The sequence below is a fragment of the Schistocerca americana genome, chromosome 2 (genome assembly GCF_021461395.2).
Source record: "Schistocerca americana isolate TAMUIC-IGC-003095 chromosome 2, iqSchAmer2.1, whole genome shotgun sequence".
NCBI lineage: Eukaryota > Metazoa > Arthropoda > Insecta > Orthoptera > Acrididae > Schistocerca > Schistocerca americana.
In genome coordinates, this window is record NC_060120.1 from 915,930,540 (window position 1) to 915,953,890 (window position 23,351).

A 23,351-nucleotide genomic window follows, 5' to 3' on the forward strand; every position below is an offset into this window, starting at 1 on the left:
AGCCTGATACTCACCCACGGAGTGTCTTCAACTATTATCATTCAGCAACATTAAACCACGAAGTACTAGATGCGGCTCAAGCATAACTATACTGTTAGATGCCCATACAGTCAATACTGGCTGCGATTGGTGTTTTCTGTGTGGATTCTGCGTATTCGTTAATTACAAAACTATCCTTGATAACTGAGGGCTAGATAGCTCAACGTGGGTGTGATATGCGTCATAAAATCTTTTCTACACCTGAGAGACAAGTTAAACAGAACACCTGGTTATCTCAACCACACGGAAACGATGTTTGGCTGCATTCATCCACTCTTTACTTCGGAATGCAAGTCCCACAGGTGCAACAGGTGCATGTAGCCATGTTCATACATCGTAACAGAGTGATCCCTAACCGAATCTTGACATATCACCCTGTCTACACTTGCAAGTTATAAGATAACCTGAGGAAAACGAGACATCAGTCAAGTAAAGGTGGGCTCCAGATTTTATAATTGTAAGTATTTACATGATATGAGGGAACTAGGGAATCGACTTCTGAATTCTTGCTAATTTAAAATCACTTTTACCATTAGAAACAGACTTTTGTGCCTTTAAATGTTTTCACTTATAACAGAGGTAACTGGAGGATATTAGGGGGACCAATTCTTGACGTTAAATATGCTGATGAAGTCGAAAAGGTAATCTGAATTGAAAAATGGCAGTCAAAAGAATCTGGATGGAGCTTTAGTGCATACAGGCAGTAATACTATCCAATTGCTACGTAGGCCGATGTAGCATAAGAGGTAGAAAGGGAAAATTTTGGCCAACATGAGTTACAGAGATAATGCAAGGGAAATAAACGAGGGGAATACACATATTTAGTATCTGTCACTTACCTTCCAGTTAGCCCACGGACACACCATGCCCAAAGTGAATGTACCAAGCAGAGCACTGTTCGCAATTCCAGAAGTGCTGTATGCTAGCTGTGAAGAGAAAGAAGATGGCTCTGTCACATAATATATATAAATAAAGACTGATTCATCCTTAAGAAAACCAATTATGTGACGTCGGATTAAATAGACAAGAGTCATATTAAGAAGCTGCACATTTGATTAATGTGAAACGTATTTTCATGGAGAAATATACTGAGCTCATTTATTAATTATGGTAGAGGTTGCGTTGTATTATATACATTAGGTTACAGAGAGAGGGAAATGTAATGCCTTTCACGTGAGTAGGGGATGGAGGTGGTAGTACTACAGTTACTGCATTTGTACCATGTCTTTCTCGTACTGGGTTTCGCAGTGGAATCTTGACAGCAGGTGTGCGTGTCAGAGAGGCATTAAAACTCATTAAATTGTACGTGTTTAATATATACAGTTTCTGAATGATTTTTGTTCCAAGAGTAATGCATACGAATGGTAATTCATAGTATTTTCTGTCGTTCTTATTTAGAGATTGAGGATGTGTATAATATGCCAGCCTACAGAACAATAGTTACGGCTATCAATTTAGTAGGTGGAGCAGACTAGAGTTTCTAAATGTACCAGATGTGACATCTCGTTTTGTCTCTGCTCGATGGTGATGATTGTCCCAGTCGAGATGACGTGGAACGGCGTCCGTCAACCACGACAATGCCAGTCTGTAACTATTATAAAAACAAACTCCTCGAGCGGTTTGGTTATTTTTCAGATACTGTCTCTCAAAACTGATATCAACGTCTCGATGGAGCAGCACGCCGGAGTGTGTGCGCCGCCTTTGCTTCTTATTAAAGCAATGGTGTTCGATGTCTATCGATATTCTCCACTTATAAATATAGCGACTGCACCACTCGATAACATGATGACTTCCTTGATCTGAAATGATAACCAAAAGTCGTTTGGGTTTTCGCGACAGACTTTTCAGTTTACGCGAAATTGCTGACTGTAGTTCTTATGCCCGGCTTGAGAATGGGTATTCAAACGTTAAAAATATAATGTCTTGAATCATCAGACCATCACCCAAGCCGATGTCACATCATGATTTTTGCGAGGATATTGTGTTGTTAATTGTTATCCCGTCGTCAAGGCGTCGCTACGTCGCGTATTCAACAACTACACGACGTAATTCCAGAGATAACATACCCTTGAGCAATGTTCAGAATGCGTCGTATTTCGGTGTAAATTTATTGCTGTCTACAGTTAAATTGTCACTAAATCACTTTCCACTTTTATGTTATCTGAAAAATCAGTTAATTCCACAAATACACTTTAAATGTCCATTAAATGATGTAGGCGACACGAAGAAATAAAGTTGAATTAAAGTTCCGGTTTATTGTTCTTCGTAATTATTTGTCCCTACATGGAGCACACACACCGCACACCGATTTTTCATTCAGGGAATTGCGCCTGTTAGCATCAGCAATTCTGACTTTGGCGATAGCTTCTGACAACACGGCGCAATTGTAAGTTCTTCGTAATTGTGAGTATCTGTTGCCTACTCAAGTCTAATAATTGAGTTTATGTCGGCAATCAGTCTCTTTCTGTGTCCTTTGATGTTCGTGACTACTAAGTATCACGAAGGCTAAGTCCCATCACAAATCAGCAATCACACGAGTTATTTTTCTGTCACGTATATCAACTATCCCGTTATCTGTCTAAACGGTAAAGATGGTTTTACTTCAGTCCGACTTCTGATTAATTCTTCCAACCGTAAAACTTTTTAAACTTCAGATCGGTTTTAAAACAATCTAGTAGCTCTTAATATGTGTACTACTGTTGCAAGAGTACAAGAGAGAAGTGAAGTTAACATCTCCATTGCCGAGTTACATTGTAGTCACAGCTTCATGCGGCCACAGTTCTCTTCTAGGATAAATGTTATCTTTGGTCAATTTATGGTCTGGGATTTGACCTTCGAAAATAAATTTTTTTGAATTCTTTCTTTAAAGTTCCTGTTTCCTAGCATATGGTATTCTTTCATTCAGTCCTTCCTTTATGTTAAGCATTAGTATTTACATGACATTTTGTTAATCAAACTGTCAATAGTGTAAATTTTGTTGTCAGGAGCTGTCATCACAGCCAGAATGACTGATTTTTCTATTTCTTTTTGCAACAAAAGGGTGTTCATTATGGGTTCTATAATTGGGGTGTTACACAGAGCCTAGTACATGCATTCCTACCGAGCAAACCAAAAGATGTACCATGAGATGCCACAAGGTTTGTGTATCTAATGACCCTTGCTGTCATCAGCCGGCAGGTACAAAGTATTTACTTCAATGAAAACATCTATACTACGTGCATGTTATGTGAGGGAGCAGGGAGGCATCAGTGTTATCGTAAACGAATGATTTTTTACCACTTATCAATATCTTAAGGCAAATTATAGTTTTCCGATGTATATCTATCAGAACATGGGCCAATAAAACTATTAATTATATCATTATAATGGCTGTACGTCAGATTTGTAACAAACTTAATTTACCGTGAAGCACAAAATCTATGATAGTATTCTGTTTCCAGTTCATAAGTAAATCGATCATGTCTATTGAAGACAGTTAACTTACTAAATTACATTACATACCGATGGATTGAATTACTGCAGTTCAAAAATTAGTGTGTAAATTCAAAACTATTTTAGAATTTTAAAATGAAAAGTTCTGTTTCAAACCTGATGTTTCACAGTCATTATAAGTATGCATCTATTATAGCCATTATTGGCATGAACGTGTGACCTGCACACAAAGCGAAGTTCTTTCAGAGCAGAGGACTGAATGAATGCCAAATGCAGGCACAAGAACTTCAGTGCAGGCTGGAAATCCTATAAGCTGAACGACATGATTGATACTGCCTCATGTAACGGACTGTTCTAGACAGAATCACTGATGCATGCCTGGTCCCCGTTCCTGGGAGTTGCTCGGCTTACATGATATGACACTCACATATATGGTGGAGACCTTAAACAGCGATCTGTAGTGCCTCTGAGCTCCACCACCACCACGACCTGTGATGTCTTGGTAGTTTCTAAGTGAAAATTGTTGTTATTGAAACACAGGTGGACAAATAACAAACAGCAAAAAAGTTTATTTCAGTTCTTTGTAATAGAAAACTGGGTGTTTATTGACACACATCTTAAAGCAAAGTAACATTTTCCCAGTCAGTGTTGCTACAATTTTCAAATTTGAAAACTACTTCTGAAAGTCATTTACCTTTTGGACTTGCTACCACTGAACATCAAACTCAAAACACGCGTCCGTGTGGATGGAAAAATGAAGTTACATATGGTGTCATATTAATTGCTTAACCTGCATGTGCATATTGTACTGATTAGCTGTAGGTTATATGATATAAACTTAACTTATTTTATGATTAGAAATAGCGTATTTTAAGCCGCGTTTCTACTCATTATCTAATGTGTTGAGTAATGACAGATTGACTAGCACTAAGAGAAAGATAACTGTCATTAATGATACAACAGTATATACAAGAATATTTCCTAGATACATGAAGACCGTATATGATTCTTTCAGACATGTCCAATAGAACGGATACCATCGGTGACCATACCATGCAGCTCTCTTAGAGTGATATGATAATTAAATCAAGACCCTAAGCTGTCGACAGGCGTTGATATACATCAACGCAGACAGATGAAAATGTTTGCCCCGACCGGGACTCGAACCCGGTATGTCCTACTTACATGGCAGATGCTCTATCCATCTGTGCCACCGAGGGCACAGAGGATAGGCTAACTGGCCATTGACCTTCTTCTTCTGTGTTGGATGCACACGCATTGTCCGAACTCTCACGGGACTCGGTAAGATTGTCTGCCGCGAGTAATGAGTGTAATGGGCAGGGGCACTACGAATGTAGTGTGTGGACATTACGTTGGGAATGTGGGTCTCACGGGGAGCGTGCAAGGGATAAATCCGTGCAGTCCCACTATCTTCCGTGCCCTCCGTGGCTCAGATGGGTAACTCAGCGTGTTCGGTGAGAGGGCTTAGCTACCCTCTGTAATAAAAAAAACTGAGTAAAGGAATCAACGATCAACTTGAACGGATGCCTTGTGAATCCGCCCAGACCAAGCACAACGAACAATACCGAACAACATGAAAAAAGGGAACAAATGATGGATAGAGCGTCCGTCATGTAAGCAGGAGATCCCAGGTTCGAGTCCCGGTCGGGACACACATTTTCGACTGTCCCCGTTGATGTCTATCAACGCCTGTCGACAGCTTAGGCTCTTGACTTAATTATCATCTCATCTCCTAGATAGTTTCTACATTTGTGTGGCCATACTGTCCGTAGTTGCTTTACAATTCTGGGGGATACACTCGTTCTGTCGTTGCAACTACAAAAATGGGAGATTTTTTTTTTCACCAGACGTTATTCGCTTTATTGAGGAAAAGCATCATCAGTGGTCTGTAATTAAGTTTTTACATATTGATTTGATTTTAGATCGAGAAACATTTTGTTAAGAATATGTTGTTTTTTACGAGTACGTACGGTGATTTTCGCTTGATTTCTCGCTTAGGCCCTACATAGGGAAACGCCTCAAAAATCAACGTAAGAACAAATCTGCATATTCTTAACGATCTAAAATAAAATCAAAATGTAAAAACTTATAAACAGACCACCGATGATGCTTTACCTCAATAAAGCAGCGAAACGTATCTGGTGAAAAGAAAAATCACGCATTTTTGTAGTTGCAACGACAGGGCAAAACTACTCTCAAGAACTCCAAAATAGTACTTTGACGTTTATCTACAGTAGTCAGGCACACATTTGGAAAGCACAGATTGATACGTAACAAGGGGAAACAACTTCACTTGGTCTGATGCAACTGTTAGCACAAGTTACATATGTAACATACATGTCAAGTATCCAAATACCTTCATGTAACCAATTTTCTAACCCGTATTGTTCAAAGTATGATTTAGATGAGGCTCATGAGAAAGTGTAACAGTACGTCGACTAGAAACATTTCCTTTAGCGAAGTATTCATAATCGAAACCTAAAGAAAACGATGTGTAGGTAACAAAATCGAGCCCGGAAAATTATTTGGTTTTGGACTGACCCGCCTCGTTTGAAAATCATATTTCTATATTATGTAAAGAGTATCTTGACTTTTTTCTGAATTTTTCAATTCAAAAATGTTTGCGCCTGATCATTCAAATAGGAAAGCAAAATTTTCAAAAATCCAGTATTATTGTCTTGCAACCCTACTTTTTTATATACAAAAACACATACTTTTACCATGAGAAGATGTTAACGAAATAGTCCAGATAGAAAATATGGATTTAAGTTAATTTCGTTGCGGGATTTAGTATTCAACTGGTATAAAATTACACAATCTAAAATTTGCTCATCAGTTTCAAACCTACCGTAAAAGCCATTTAAAGAATATACCACCACTGTTTCTATACTGTGAATCAATGTAATATTATCACATAGTGTGTAGAGATATCTCTTACAATTCCTGTCTTATATTTTTTATTGAATATGTATAGATTTAAGTGTCAGGAAGTCATTTCTGAAAGTATTTGTATGGAGTGTAGCCGTGTATGGAAGTGAAACATGGACGGTAAATAGTTTGGACAAGAAGAGAATAGCTACAGAAGAATGCTGAAGATTAGATGGGTAGATCACATAACTAATGAGGAAGTATTGAATAGGATTGGGCCGAAGAGAAGTTTGTGGCACAAGTTGACCAGAAGAAGGGATCGGTTGGTAGGACATGTTCTGAGGCATCAAGGGATCACCAATTTAGTATTGGAGGGCAGCGTGGAGGGTAAAAATCGTAGAGGGATACCAAGAGATCAATACACTAAACAGATTCAGAATGATGTAGGTTGCAGTAGGTACTGGGTGATGAAGAAGCTTGCACAGGATAGAGTAGCATGGAGAGCTGCATCAAACCAGTATCAGGACTGAAGACCACAACAACAACAACAACATGTATAATGTAATAGATCGGCATTACAAAATTTTGTGAAGGCTTTCCTATAAGAGATACAAAATCGGCGCCATAAACATAGCCAAAGTCACTGTTCTGTGTGACGAGTCAAGTTTCTTGATGTTAGTCAGCAATACGATACGGTGAAGTTCAGACATTACAAGTCCGTCAGCAGTATTCATGTAGTTATAAATCACCCCTTGTGTACTTGTGTTGGGCATCTTCAACTCTTCGAACATCGTTGACCTATTTGGGACAAATTAAGGAACTCTTCTGTGAAGTCTGCGCATCTAAAAATGGTTCAAATGGCTCTGAGCACTATGGGACTCAACTGCTGTGGTCATCAGTCCCCTAGAACTTAGAACTACTTAAACCTAACTAACCTAAGGACATCACACACATCCATGCCCGAGGCAGGATTCGAACCTGCCACCGTAGCAGCAGCGCGGCTCCGGACTGGAGCGCCTAGAACCGCACGACCACCGCGGCCGGGTCTGCGCATCACTGAAGTTTACAACGGCAGTAAACATTCTTTGGTTGAAATTTAACTTCGGTAGCGTCTGTCTGAAGTTGTCTATTTGAAATTGATTGAGCACCTATCACTTCATTTCCTGATAAAGGAATGATGTACAGGGCAGTCACATTAAGGGTATGCTCTGAGCACTATGGGACTTAACTTCTGAGGTCATCAGTCCCCTAGAACTTAGACCTACTTAAACTAAACTAACCTAAGGACATCACACACTTAACTTCTGAGGTCATCAGTCCCCTAGAACTTAGACCTACTTAAACTAAACTAACCTAAGGACATCACACACATCCATGCCCGAGGCAGGATTTGAACATGCGACCGTAGCGGTCGCACAGTTCCAGACTGTAGCGCCTAGAACCGCTCGGCCACCCACGCCGGCTCAGGGACTGGGTGGTGTCTTCTGTTCGTAGTCATTTCATCCTCATCGACACACATCTCGCCGTAATGGCGTTAACTATAAACATTTGCTGCCTCTCACGTTCTAATACACGTCACCACTGCTGTCAGTGAGTCTCACGGGGTAGCTTAGTCTCCTGATTATTTTAGTTAAGACTTGTCCTGGGTCGTCCGATGAAAGGCAAGTACGTAGAGTAACCTATTTTTATGCTCTATGCACAATGTTACAATCCATCATCCTACCGCTTTGTGACAATTTCGAATTAGTTAATAATATTTATAATCATCTCTGTTCTTTTTAGCGCACTGCCAATACTCTATTGAAAAAGGTCTGCTAGAGCCGCTTTGGATTGTTTTGGATAGTGGAACGTCAAGATGCTTTGAAAATATGCCCAGAAATCACAGCAACAAACTTGTATCCTGATGCGATGGCAAATGTGACTGAGGCGGTGAAGAGTGGCAAGATGTCTCTTTCTACAGCAGTAAATCAATTTGTTATTTCATGAAACACCCAGGAAAGAAGAGTTGTAGGAAAAAATAAACATGCATTATGTGATAGAAAGATTATTGGGGACTTAGTGAGAGTCATCAATGAAGAGCAAGAATAATATTTTTGAAATGGGATAGCAATTTTGTGGATTTCCGGCGAATGACCTACACAGATTAGCATTCTAAATGCAGGAGCGGAACGAAATACGATGTCGTCTTCTACTAATAGCCCGTACAGGAAACAGGCCAGGCGCTCACAGAAGTGTAGGACTTCATAAATATCAAGTAGTTCATATATATTATTTTCTTTCCCAATTAAACGCGTTTGGTGTGGTATCTTATATAATATTGACTCAGAGAGTATAAGCGGCAATGTTCCATCAATAATGATTTGCCTTATAATGACCACTTTACATCACATTCCCCTTCATGCCAGATGTGTTGGTACGTATTGGAATCCCCAAACTTCAGCAACGTAGCACGACGCCAGTGGAGCTAAATCAAAATGACGCAGCTCAATAATAAATTGAAATATCGTTGGGGTAGTTTATCTTCAGCATTTCAAGGCAAACGTCGCTACCGTAACACATGCTGAATTGAAGTATGTAAGTGTAAGGAAACAATGCATCATCTTACGATACAGTCGTTAGGTGTCACCTAGACTTCCAGTATGGTCAGCCAAGCCGGAATGACGAAGAGTGAAGTGGCAGACCAACTCCCTGTAAAGCACTGGGAAACATAAGAGAACTGGAAGTCCTGTTACCTTGAGACCGGCGTAGGTAAATAGAGGTCATAGCGGAAAACGTTCAGGATCAGCACGGCGTCCGCTGCTCGTGGTCTTGCGGTAGCGTTCTCGATTCCCGCGCACGGGGTCCCGAGTTCGATTCCCGGCGGTGTCAGGGATTTTCTCTGCCTCGAAATCACTGGGTGTTTTGTGCCTTTCATCATCATTTCATCCTAATTCTCTCGCAACTCGCCGTAGTGGCGTTAACGAACTGGTGGAGCGGCGGCTGAACCGCCCCGCGAGACGTATCCAGGCCACCAATGCCGTACACTCATTATTATTATCATCAGCACGGCATTTTGCACATGTCAAAGATCGCCACATACAGCGTTCCACGACTATTCAAAGCCATCCAGATTGCCTTCAAACCAATAAAGCTGTGGCAGACCAAACCCGATGGCTTCTTTAACCACCCAATCAGCTGAACTGTGCATATCACTATACTACCGACCCAAAGGGGCAAGGCATGCAGTAGAAATATGTAGATTCTCCACCTACGAAGTAGGAGAACATCCAGTCATCATTGGTCAAAATATTCCTTTGGCTTGCCACGGTGTAGTGTTAAAAGATTGTGCTCGTAAATGGCAAACCGTCTCAGCAGCATACAACCAACACCTGAAGCTCATTCTCCTCAAGACACAGTGACACAAGTTGCTTCTTTGGCCTATCAAATTTGGTCTCACCCTTCATGTTCTCCTGTCACCTCTTCTTTCTTCAGTTGAAGAAACCATTGCATGAGAGGCGTTTCCAGAATCATGTGATTTTCGACTTGAAACGTTTCGGGAATCGCCAAGATGCAGACTTCCACTATCGAAGTTCCCACCTGGTTGACTATCGTTGGGAAAAATGTATCGTACTGGCGAGTGACTATGGGGACAAGACTTGAAACCGTTACGAAATTTCGTAGTCGCATCATATACATGCTAGCTGAAACTTTACGTCTACCCTTAGAAACTATACGAGATGGAAAGTGCAGCTACAGCTTCAAAAATATACGGGACATAAAAATAATAATGGTTAATCACCGTATTATTCCAAACGAAAATGACTCAAAACATAGAATATCATACAAGGTGCTAAATGAGTGGCTGGTCACAGTACTTTTTAAACAAGTTAATCCCTTCAAACGCCTGAGAACATTTTGAATGAAGCACTGACCTCTAAGACTGTGCCAAGCCGCTCCACCAGGAGGACGAGGACGCAGGCGATGATCCCCACGACGAGCACGATGGCCTTCATGATGAGGTTCACAGTCCGCTCCGTGGTCTTCTCCGTCAGCCGCGGCTGCACAAAGTCCTCGTAGATGGTTCCTGCCAGCGCGTTCATTGCGCTTGACATGGAGCTGTAGAAATCACCACAGGGTCACTGCAAACAGTCTTTCCTGAAGGCGTACGGTTGACAGGTTTTTTGGTGTGTATCTAGACGAACACTGGACTTTCTAGGCCTACAAAGAACAATTAGTAAGGACAGGTAGCTGTATAATAAATAAAATTATCAATATGGGACAAAGCAGATTTCGTTTGCCTTTGAATTGGACTATATCATATGTCTACATGAACTGTAAATCTGCTTCAGCAGTAAGAAAAGTGCAGATGCTACAATGCTGTGGAGCCTTCAGCACGACGTCTACAGACCCTCGAACCATATTCATGGACGTATATCCCCTGAAGACATAAGTATAAAAAGTGCTGCTAACTGTTGGCGTAAGAAAAAATAATGCGATACAACACACGAATTTTTTGGGGTATCGGCAACTAAATCAGCGGTAATCTATAATTGAATATTTGCAGAATGTCAGCAGAGTTGAAAATCCTCAAACACAGGAAGGAGAACGTTTAAACTTCTTGCTCATGAAACTAAAGACTTCAGGTAACACATTTCGAGTCAGTGCGGATGTCCAGGGATAGCATCTTTGACCAGTAACCAAAACGTACAGGGCCCCGGTTTCTGTCCGAGCCAATACTTAAATTCTGTATAAAAAAATCATCAGTAATGGTGGCCGACGACATCCGGCATAAGAAGTCACCCTCATCCTGACAATGTCAATGTTCTTCTCAAACAGGGCGGAGGAGTGGGCGAAGGTTCAGGGCACTCTCTTGCCCTTATGAAGGGAAGCTGTCCTCAAAAAGTGGGAAAACGAGCGAAGGTCAGTGACATGAGGAAGCAGAAGGACATGGAAGCCGCCGCGAGAAAGACACATAATCATTATTTACATGACATATGGCCTATAGCTGAAAAAGTATCATGATGATTTCTCCATCGGCAAAGATTCCTGATTAATCCTCCATTCGGGTCAATAGGAGGGGACTGCCAAGGGGGAATGGAATAACTAGCCATAGAATAACATTCTACCAGATGGAGCATGGAATTCCAGTAGGAAAGATGGGAAATCTGAAAAGGAAAATACAGAAGCTCAGTCTAGACGTAGTGGGGATCGGTGAAGTAAACTGTAACGTAACAGGAGTAAGCTGTTGGTGTAGACAGGTAATGTGCACTATGTTCAAGTACCAAGAGGTAACAATAACAGTGGAAGACCAAGAACGAAGCACTCGGATTAAAACGTGTGTAAGGCAGGGATAGAGCATTTTGCCATTGCTGTTCAATCTGCACATTGAAAAAGCAATAGCGGAAATAAAAAAGTGTTTCAAGAGTGGGATTAAATTTCATGGTGAAAGGATATCAATGATAAGATTCGCTGATGGTACAGCTACCCCTGGTGAAACTGAATAACAATTGCAGCACCTGTTGAATGGAACGAACGGTCTACTGAGTACAGACGGTTTGAGAATAAACCGGAAAGATACAAAATTAATAAGAAGTGACACAAATGAGAATAGGATGAAACTGTGAACAGGAAATAGGCGATGTTAGGGAAATATGGTGCTTTGAAAGCAGAATAATCCACGACGGACGAAGCAAGGAGGATGTAGAAATCAGACCACCACAGGCAGAGAGGACTTTCCTGTGCAATAGAAGTCTGAAGCCATCAAACATTGACGTTAATATGACGCACCTCTAGAAATTTACGTTTGGAGCACAGCACTGTATGGATTTTGGACAGTGGGGAAACCGGAACAGGAAACCTAAACGTTTAGGGTGAAGTACTGCAGGAGATCGTTGAAAATTACATGGACTGATAAAATAAAGAATGTGGAGGTCCTATGCAGAATAGGCGAAGGAAGGCCGGAATGGAAAACAATGAAAAAGAAGAATGTAGATCTACAAGTGGTACGTGCCAATTCCTATGTAGTCAAATACTCTTGAAATGGGAAAAAAATCTTTATGATTTCTAACAAGTTTTAGTGACTTTATACGAAGGGTATCGTTTAGGCAAAACTCTCTATACGACCATAATTTAAATCTGCACCAATTATAACTGACAAGAACTTGCCAAGGTACAGGTTATATTCGTGATGCACTTTTCTAATTTCTAATCCCCGCCGGACGAACTTGATAAAACTTAAAGTATAGAGTGTCTGACGAATCGATGTTTACATACAATATTTTCACGACTGACCTATTGCTTTTCGTTGTTGACTCTTTGAGAGCGGATTGCAAACACGTGTATACCTTTGCTAGTGGCCACAGTCCTATGGTATTTTAGAAATGTTAACATAGCTCCACTTGGAATGTTGTTAAATTTATTTTTTTACGACTGCGAATTCACTATTATACTCGTATAACCTGAAATCGGACGTCGCTATTAAGTGCCAGGAAGACGTACTGACGACGTACTGGCAGGGATGAGGGAGAAATGGAAATACAGTGTCTGAAAAAAAAAGAAGCACCCAGAAGAAGAAGCGAAAATGAAATGAAACTTCTCGGTAACAGAGAGTAACTGATGATACTTCAGTGATTACAAACTCAATGCAAGTTTACAAAGGAATCAGTCGTATGAGGCCACTTACCAGTATTCTTCTGCGTCCCGTCTTGCTGCTGGATGTATCTACTGATTCGGTTGTGATGGGTCTCATAAAAGCGTTGTATCCTCTTTTAGGGCTAGCTGCCCCATAACTGTTGTAACTGGTCTATGATATCCAGAATACTGCCACTTGATGTCAAAGATTGCCCTACACATGTTTTATCGCAGCCATACCTGGTGATTTTCTGTCCACAAGAGTATGTAAAGATGACACAGACGCTTAACAGAGCCATGTGCAGTGTGTGGGCCAGCAATATCCTGTTGAAAATTGCAACACAACACTGTTGTATCAGAGGTAACACATAACGACACACGATATCCGTGACATTATTGTGGCGTCACAGTTCCCATAATCACTTCCAGCTGTGTTCTGACCTCATATTCCATGGCGTTCCACGAAATGACGCCAAGAATATCACTGCTGCGGGTCTCTGAACGTCGGAAAAATAGGACTTCTACCGCCATCGCTACTGTAGTCGCCGAAGATCGTCATCTGGGGTGTTGCAGAGCCCTCATTCTTCGCTCATTACAATGCAATAACATTCGTCAACAGTCCATGCTTCACGGTAGCGGCGACAGTACAAACGCAATAGTTTCTGTTGTCATGGGGTCAACGGCCTTGCAGCGGTGGATTCACTGGTTCCCGTCAGGTCACCAAAGTTAAGCACTGTCGGGTGTGATTGACACTTCACTGGCTGACCATGTGCTGTTGACCTGCCGTGGTGCACTCTACCTCATTAGGTCATTTGAGGAGTTTCTTCACCTTGTAGTAGTGGCTCCTGGTCACACAATTGACGTCAGGAGAACAGTGTGCTGCCCCAGGTCGCTCCATATCCACATTCGACGACGGCAGCCAGATGACGCTGACATAGTGGTGGGTCGGTACTTTGAGATGGGGGGACGGAGTTAACGGTATAGCACAGTAATTTCCTATTTCGACTGCTATTGGACTCCGACCAATGGTGTGAGATGACACAAAAGGGATGTTACTTACTCTTGGATGGGAGACGCAGTTGTGTAGGTGTTTCAATGGGCTTGGTGCGCAATGTAGCGATATTACCAGCTGCGGTCAGCGGTCATCGACTGGAATCTTAACAACGAGTAGGCCTGCCCCTACGTTCCCCTGTAGTCCAAAATGGGGCTGCTAGCACGTCCAAATGCCCTACAAGTCTCATATGGCACAATTCGACCAATTCGACCAAGAGAGCCACCGTGGTACAACAACCGAGTTATAAAACTGCTGCGGAAGCAAAGGGAACTTCACAGCAAACATAAACATAGCCAAAGCCTTGCAGACAAACAAAAATTACGCGAAGCGAAATGTAATGTGGGGAGGGCTATGCGAGAGACGTTCAATGAATTCGAAAGTAAAGTTCTATGTACTGACTTCGCAGAAAATCCTAAGATATTTTGGTCTTATATCAAAGCGGTAGGTGGATCAAAACAAATTGTCCAGAAACTGTGACCAAACTGGTACTGAAACAGAGGATGACAGACTAAAGGCCCAGCCGGCCGGGGTGGCCGAACGGTTCTGGGCGCTACAGTCCGGAACCGCGGGACCGCCACGGTCGCAGGTTCAGATCATGCCTCGGGCATGGATTTGTGTGATGTCCTTAGGTTAGTTAGGTTTAAGTAGTTCTAAGTTCTAGGGGACTGATGACCTCAGAAGTTAGGTCCCATAGTGCTCAGAGCCATTTGAACCAAGACTGAAGGCCCAAATACTAAATGTCTTTTTCCAAAGATGTTTCACGGAAGACGACTGCACGGTAGTTCCTTCTCTAGATTGTCGCACAAATGACAAAATGGTAGATATCGAAATAGATGACAGAGGGATAGAAAAACAATTAAAATCCCTCAAAAGACGAAAAGCCGCTGGACCTGATGGGAAACCAGTTCGATTTTACACAGAGTACGCGAAGGAACTTGCCCCCCGCCCCCCCGCCCCCCCCCCCCCCCCCCCCGTTCTTGCAGCGATGTACCGTAGTTCTGTAGAAGAGCGTAGCGTTCCAAAGGATTGGAAAAGGGCACAGGTCATCCCCGTTTTCAAGAAGGGACGTGGAACAGATGTGCAGAACGATAGACCTATATCTCTAACGTCGATCAGTTGTAGAATTTTGGAACACGTATTATGTTCGAGTATAATGACTTTTCTGGAGACTAGAAATCTACTTTGTAGGAATAAGCATGGGTTTCGAAATAGACGATCGTGTGATACCCAGCTCGCGCTAACCGTCCACGAGACTCAGAGGGCGATAGACACGGGTTCCCAGGTAGATGCCGTGTTTCTTGACTTCCGCAAGGCGTTCCATACAGTTCCCCACAGTCGTTTAATGAACAAAGTAAGAGCATATGGACTTTCAGACCAATTGTGTGATTGGATTGAAGAGTTCCTAGATAGCATAACGCTGCATGTCATTCTCCATGGAGAGAAGTCTTCCGAAGTAAGAGTGATTTCAGGTGTGCCGCAGGGGAGTGTCGTAGGACCGTTGCTACTCACAATAGACGTAAATGACCTTGTGGATAACATCGGAAGTTCACTGAGGCTTTTTGCGGATGATGCTGTAGTATATCGAGAGGTTGTCACAATGGAAAATTGTACTGAAATGCAGGAGTATCTGCAGCGAATAGACGCATGGTGCAGGGAATGGCAATTGAATCTCAATGTACACAAGTGTAACGTGCTGCGAATACATAGAAAGAAAGATCCTTTATTATTTAACTACAACATAGCAGATCAGCAACTGGAAGCAGTTAATTCCATGAATTATTTGGGAGTAGGCATTAGGAGTGATTTAAAATGGAATGATCATATACAGCTGATCGCAGGTAAAGGAGATGCCAGACTGAGATTCGTTGGAAGAATCCTAAGGAAAGAATCCGAAAACAAAGGAAGTAGGTTACTTATTCGCCCACTGCTTGAATTTTGCTCAGCAGTGTGGGATACGTACCAGATAGGATTGATAGAAGAGGTAGAGAAGATCCAAAGGAGAGCAGCGCGCTTCGTTAGAGGATCATTTAATAATCGCTAAAGCGTTACGGAGATGTTAGATGAACTCCAGTGGAAGACTCTGCAGGAGAGACGCTCATTGGCTCGGTACGGGCTTTTGTTGAAGTTTCGAGAACATATCTTCACCGAGGAGTCAAGCAGTATATTACTCCCTCCCACGTATATCTCGCGAAGAAACCATGAGGATAAAATCCACACGGAAGCATACCGAAATCTTCCTTTCCTGGAACAATACGAGACTGGAATAGAAGAGAGAACCGATAGAGGTACTCAAAGTGCCCTCCGTCACACTCCGTCAGGTGGCTTGCGAAGTATGGATGTAGATGTAGATGTAGATGGAGACATTCCCCATTCAAACTCTGTCAACTGCTGATGATACCGTCTAAATTGAATATGCAGCATGTCCGTGTCTTTCACAGAGATCTTTCGAAATATTACGCAGTTCACGCCCCTTATATACGTCACCAAGGCTCGTAAGAACACTGAAGCATCTGTGGTGGTCATTCTACCTGTCACAAGGAGCTGGTACCCTAATCACTTACATATCCGCCAATGGCGTGTTCGTGTATGAAGATTTCTGGCAGACAGTGAATATGACGTCTGTTGCCACCAAAGAGGAATCTCTGGCAGCAGTTGTCTCGTACCTGCGACACTGTTTGGACAATCTGTGTAGTGCAGACAAACTGTGAAGTCCTGTAGATTGGTTGATCTCAAACGTTTACATGATTATATTATTTTACGAATTCTGGGACTTCGGGAAATATTTGAAACGATTTCACTGCCGAGACAATGCAGAAATGGATGGACAAAAATGGATGTTTTAACCTGTGCAACGGCAGACAGTATGGCTGAGCGTAATACTTCTGAGAATTTGCGGGGGATGAGGACACTGTTGTAACCAAAGCATTGGAAGTCCGGACCAGGGTTCATCTGCCTCATGTTGAAGCATTTACTATTTAAAAAAGAACCGTAGATGCAGCGTGTTCCTTATTGATATAAGAACGACGCATTTCGTTCGGACAGGGCATCATCAGGATATGTTAAAAGATCAGAAATTGTTTGCCAAAAGCATCAGTCAAGAAGGCATGATGGCGCATAAAACATACTAAAACGCAACCTTATGTCTTATGCGGCGTCATGCCTTCTTGATGCTTTTTGGAAGACAATTTCTGATCTTCTACCTTAAGCCGACGATGCTCTATCCGTGCGAAAGGCGTCGTTCTTAAATTAACAGCAAGCATTCTGCAACCTAGGCCTGTTATTTTAAATAATAACAGTGCAAAGTTGCTGTACCATGGCGCCAAGTAGGGGTGGAACATTGCTTATGATGTATTCACCTTGTTTACATCTTCGTTGAAAGCTGATACCAAACGCCCTTATACTGTTTCCCTTAAAATCCATCTGAGAGTGCTATGGTATCATCTTATATAATACAATACTGGCCATTAAAATTGCTTCACCAAGAAGAAATGCAGATGATTAACGGCTATTCATTGGACAAACATATTATACTAGAACTGACATGTGATTACATTTTCACGCAATTTGGGTGCACAGGTCCTGAGAAATCAGTATCCAAAACAACCACATCTGGCCGTAATAAGGGCCTTGATACGCCTAGGTACTGAGTCAAACAGAGCTTGGATAGCGTGCACAGGTACAGCTGCCCATGCAGCTTCAACACGATACCACAGTTAATCAAGAGTAGTGACCGGCGTATTGTGACGAGCCAGTTGCTCGGACACCATTGACCAGACGTTTTCAATTGGTGACAGATGTGGAGAATGTGCTGGCCAGGGCAGCAGTCGAACATTTTCTGTATCCAGAAAGGCCCGTACAGGACCTGTAACATGCGGTCGTGCAATGTCCTGCTGAAATGTAGGGTTTCGCAGGGATCGAGTGAAGGGTAGAGCCACGGGTCGTAACACATTTGAAATGTAACGTCCACTGTTCAATGTGCCGTCAATGCGAACAAGAGCTGAGCGAGACGTGTAACCAATGACACCCCATACCATCACGCCGGGTGATACGGCAGTATGGCGATGACGAATACACGCTTCCAATGTGCGTTCACCGCGTTGTCCCCAAACACGGATGCGACCATCATGATGCTGTAAACAGAACCTGGATTAATGCGAAAAAATGACGTTTTGCCATTCGTGCACTCAGGTTCGTCGTGGAGTACACCATCACAGGCACTCCTGTCTGTGATGCAGCGTCAATGGTAACCGCAGCCATGGTCTCCGAGCTGATAGTCCATGCTGCTGCAAACGTCGTCGAACTGAATACCATAATTAATCTTAATAGTGAGTAAATAATAAAGTATAGTTCTCAAATGTTTTCTCTAACTGTTAGGGATCTAATTATTCACCCTAAATGTCTAATTGAGGAATATGCTAGACGGTTGTTGTCTTGCAAACGTCCCCATCTGTTGACTCAGGGGTAGAGACGTGGCTGCACGTTCCGTTATAGCCATGAGGATAAGATGCCTGTCATCTAGACTGCTAGTGATATGAGGCTATTGGGATCCAGCACGGCGTTCCGTATTACCTTCCTGAACCCACCGATTCCATATTCTACAAGGGAAGTCATTGGATCTCGACCAACGCGAGCAGCAATGTCGCGATACGATAAACCGCAATCGCGACAGGCTACAATCCGACCTTTATCACAGTCGGAAGCGTGATCGTACGCATTTCTCCTCCTTACACGAGGCATCACAACAACGTTTCACCAGGCAACGCCGGTCAACGGCTGTTTGTGTATGAGAAATCGGTTGGAAACTTTGCTCACGTCAGCACGTTGTAGGTGTTGCCACCGGCGCCAACCTTGTGTGAAAGCTCTGAAAAGCTAATCATTTGCATATCACCGCAACTTCGTCCTGTCGGTTAAACTTCGCGTCTCTATCACGTCATCCTCGTGGTGTAGCAATTTTAATGGCCAGTAGTGTACAAGAATCGAGCGCAAAACCCTAATATCCAAGCCGCAGCATGGGCGCAAACGCTGCCGTGGGTGCATAGCCACGTCACGGCTCTCCAGCCTGGAAGACGGAAGTAGCGCAGGAAACTGAAGCACACACCCGTTCCCCCGGCCACTCCCTGAAAGGGAGCACCTCAGCCGCATGGCGGTGGGATCCGGCGTCTACATAGAGGCGCCATTAGAAATGTAATATATTTAAACCACCACTCCGCAGCTAAAGATAGTTTCGTCTGAGGAAGGAAACTACAACGCGGCCGAAACGTTGCTTACTTTAGATTTTTAAGTATTATATATATAAGATGACATAGCAGCACACGCAGGAAGATTTTGATAAAATTAACAGTGACTTCGTTTTGGTTTCCTTGTGCCAGGATGTCGAGACACGAGATTTTAGGGCATAAAGATGGAGAATGCTCGCCACGTACCTGAGAGCAGCGCTGAAGACTCCGGCCACGTAGAGGCCCGGCAGCATGGGGACGTGGGAGGCCACCTGCATCACGTAGTGCGGCAGAAGCTGGTCTGGCCGCTGGATCGCCTGCAGCACCGCACGCCACACGCCAGAAGGCACTCAGAACAGAGTTAAGGTCCATGCAGCAACAACAGTGTCGGTGGTTGTACGACAGTGGAGCACCAAAGGGTTCGAGGTTTGCGGTACGTCTTTCGCATCTCTTATAATAGATACAGTTATTCAGTAACCTAGAGGTAGTGCTAAGAGAATCATCTCGTACCGCAAGAATACTATACCTGTTGTCCTATTTATCTCGACCACTCGCAAATAATTTTTTCTCCAGTACAAAATAAATAATCTATGAAGTAAATGATGTTTGGTTATGAGAGGCACACTACCCAGCAAGTTAGGCCTTCTTGTAACTTGTACGTTACGGTAAACAAGGAAATGCACAGCTTTCATTGAATCGGTCTTGTTCAGTAGAAGGTTTTTGTGATTACAATGTACGCCAGCAAGGAGAAAATAGATTTACAGGTCATCTATGGAGAATATGTTAGCAGAATAGTACAAAAATACGTAACTTACTGATTACATACGTAGTGTTAGATTTAATGACGTTCAGATAACTCACTTGAAAATTCTTAATGGTAAGTTGTAACAGGCCGTGTATGTGAAAAATAGTTGATTTCTCACCTTGCTCATTAAGGGGTCGCAGTCGTAGTATAAGGAATAAACCAAGAGACCAGTCGAGATGCTGATAATGTTGGTGATAATGATACCAATTGTGAAACCCATCAGGGACCTACAACAACAAATATCGCAGGCAATATTAATGATATTTTCTGATTACTTGATTTGTTCAAAATATCTAACGTGAAACCAGAGACACAAATTTTACTTTCCCTCAAAGACTATATTATAAATTCTTGATTTGTACATAAACATCATTTATCTAGTTTACCATTAGCTACGAGTGAGAATTTCGATATAATTGTAAAGTCTGGCAAGTGAAAATAGTAAGGTCTCTGAGACTTAAGTGGTGATATTACTTTCCCCGCAATGCTGGCGTTTGGTTATTTCTATATAATCGTGTACTGTAAACTGTATGTTTGCAGTACTATACGTCTTATGTAGCTATTGGGAGCTATTTTGTGAATGATCATTCTGAACACGTTCTCTGCAAAGCATTATCGACACTCTTAGAACAAGGGGTGTTTTAGTGAATGGCAAACTGTACGATAACAAGGTTGCGTAATTTTAGTGTTGTAATACGAAGTGGATAAAAGAGTCCTCTACAGTGATACTCTTCTATAGCTGTATTGAGAAATGTAAAGTGAGCTATCAGCAGAGTCTGCAGCACAGTTGGACACTAAGGAGTCCAGAAAGAAGAAAAGAAGAAAAAACTTGGAAAAAGATCAAGAGAATGATATACAGTATGGTGCAAGGTGCTTCTGTGTGACTAAAAAAAATTACGCATATATTAAGTGAGTTACAGTCTTTTGAAACTTCAGAAGCTGTTCCTGTAAATTTACATTTTCTGTTGCATTTTTCCCTAAATCTCGGAAACCTCTTCGAGTAGAGTATTCAAATTTTCAGGGAGTAACAGCATACATATACTGAGTCTATCGAAGTAAAAGAAGAACATAATGCAATGTATAATTAAAATTATTTAGGATAACGTGCAAAAAAGTATACAAAATTTTAAATGTGTAAGTAAAAATTTGTATTTCCGAAAACAGTGGCTGAAGTGCAATTATTGTAGTTCAGTAGCCTCCGAACATACAGATTAATGTCCTGTAAAAGTTTTATGTCAATGGCTACAGTGGTTCCTGAAATACAGGGAAGCCAAGTCACTAAATTTACGTTGTCGGGATACGGCCTTCCAACTCCCCCTAATGGGGTATGCAGTTCTGACGATGCGCTTGGTAATGGAGGCAACGCTTAAAAAGGTAAGAAATCTTAGCAGGATTTGCCAACTGGAAAACTTTCTGCATCATAAAATGGTGGAAAATTATCACAAAATTTGTTATATTGTGCAGGGAACCACTAAGAAGGAGCGATATAATTAGATGACAAAGAAAAAAGTGCTAGAACTAAAATTGGCTACAATAGGGATTCAGTCTTTCTCCCCTACAAGTCAGTCTGTACACCAAACGAACAACGAGGGCATAAAAAGAAGAGTTTCGAAAGTGGAGTGAAAATTCGGAGTGAAAGGATATCAGTTGTACAGTTCTTTGATGACAACTGCTATAGTCAGTGAAAGTGAGGAATGAGTACATAATCTGTTGAATGAAATGAACAATTTACTGGTCACATAACATGTGCAGAGAATAAACCAAAGAAAGCCGAAGCTACTTAATAGCAACAGGAATGAGCAAGCGATAAACTTCACTTCTGAACTGAGTATACATAGTAGACGTAGTGAAATAATACTGCTACACTGCTACCTTTGAAGTGAAATAACGCATGACGGACGAAGCAAATAGAATCCAAAAAGGAGAGAATGCACTCAGCAGTCTGACAAAACGTAAGGTACAGACTGCCCGTCTACGGGTCGTTGCAAAGCCAGAACATGGTGATCAGTTTTAGTAGAGCGTGGCTAAGACATTGACTTTAATAATCTAAAGCGATACAATGGTCACCGGTCCTTAGTCTAACGGCCTCATGTCACCAATAACAGTACTTACTAACAACTAATAACGTTTATACTAGCGGTACTACTGCTGCTATTCCATCTGTTGCTACTCCTGCTGTTGCTAATAACAATAAAAATAATACCAATTCCTACCCCCCTTACAAGAAGATATTCACAGGCATATTCTCAAACTCAGAAAGAACAGGGCTTCGGGCGAAGATGATTTCATCAACGAACTCCTAAGAATTCAGACCGAATTCCCTCAATGAACTCACACAAATCAAGACAGAGATTTCGCAGTGAAAAACATCTTCATGACTTCTGTCAGTATGCGTCCTCCAAAGGGTTCAGAAGCAACTCGATCACAAAACTGGAGAGTATCAAATCGGATTTCGGACTTGTCGGAAGTGTATACGCCAGGTACTCAATTTAAAAACAACATTAAAATACAAAACGCTCAGAAATATTCCGATTAAATGCCCATTTATGGACTTCAAAAAAGCGTGTGATGCAGTCGATTGGTAATATCTTTTTCTTTTCCTCAAAGACTCGGAAATCCAATATCTCATCATACAAACACTCACCAACACAGCAACCGAAGTAAAATATATCATTGAGGTGTCAGAACCTTTGTGATCAAAATAAATGCTTGGCAGGGCGCTGGTCTCTCCCCTACCCTCTTTGATATGGTTTTGGGCAAAGTCATGCGAGAGTAGGACAAAACTTAAGGAGAAAAACGACTGGAAACCCGTACGACTTGGAAGACTTAAAACTGACATCCCAGTTTCTTGTCTAACTTTCGGAGATGTCTGGCAGTACCAGCACAGGACGAGACGGCAGCAATCAAACAGACCGAAGAAATGCGCTGCAGGAGTTGGCCTCCAAAAATATTCTTCCTAGAAACCAAGTACGTCTTCTCAAAACATCCTACTCTAAAACTGATTACAAAATGTGATCAAATGGAGAGAGCTCCAGACATCAAGTGCTTAATAGAAATTCTTGAACCTACATGAGAAGAAAAACTGTCACAGAAAATTCGATCCAGAAACTTAGGAAAGCTTACTGTAAATAAATTGTGTACTACAAAAAAGGTATGTCGATAGACACAGCAAAATAATGCTCTGTGACACATTTACGAAGCCCGAAATAATGTACACCAGTGAAGCGGTTACACTGCAAGAAGAAATCCTAGAAGAAAAACGCTAAATTCTAAGATACTCAGTCAGATATAAATAAAGTACAGATAC

The 23,351-nt window shown here is 42.0% G+C and overlaps 1 protein-coding gene across 1 annotated transcript in view; it reads right to left on the reverse strand.

The window, feature by feature from the left end:
- The window catches only part of LOC124595985 (sodium-coupled monocarboxylate transporter 1-like), a 137,175-nt gene that overhangs the window by 30,899 nt on the left and 82,925 nt on the right, over positions 1–23,351 (reverse strand). The window contains exons 8-11 of the mRNA XM_047134929.1: positions 20,163–20,271; positions 19,447–19,556; positions 10,272–10,455; positions 879–965 (exon numbers count right to left, since the gene is read on the reverse strand). Of these exons, the coding sequence (XP_046990885.1) occupies positions 879–965; positions 10,272–10,455; positions 19,447–19,556; positions 20,163–20,271 (490 nt within the window). The remainder of the gene's footprint in view (positions 1–878; positions 966–10,271; positions 10,456–19,446; positions 19,557–20,162; positions 20,272–23,351) is intronic.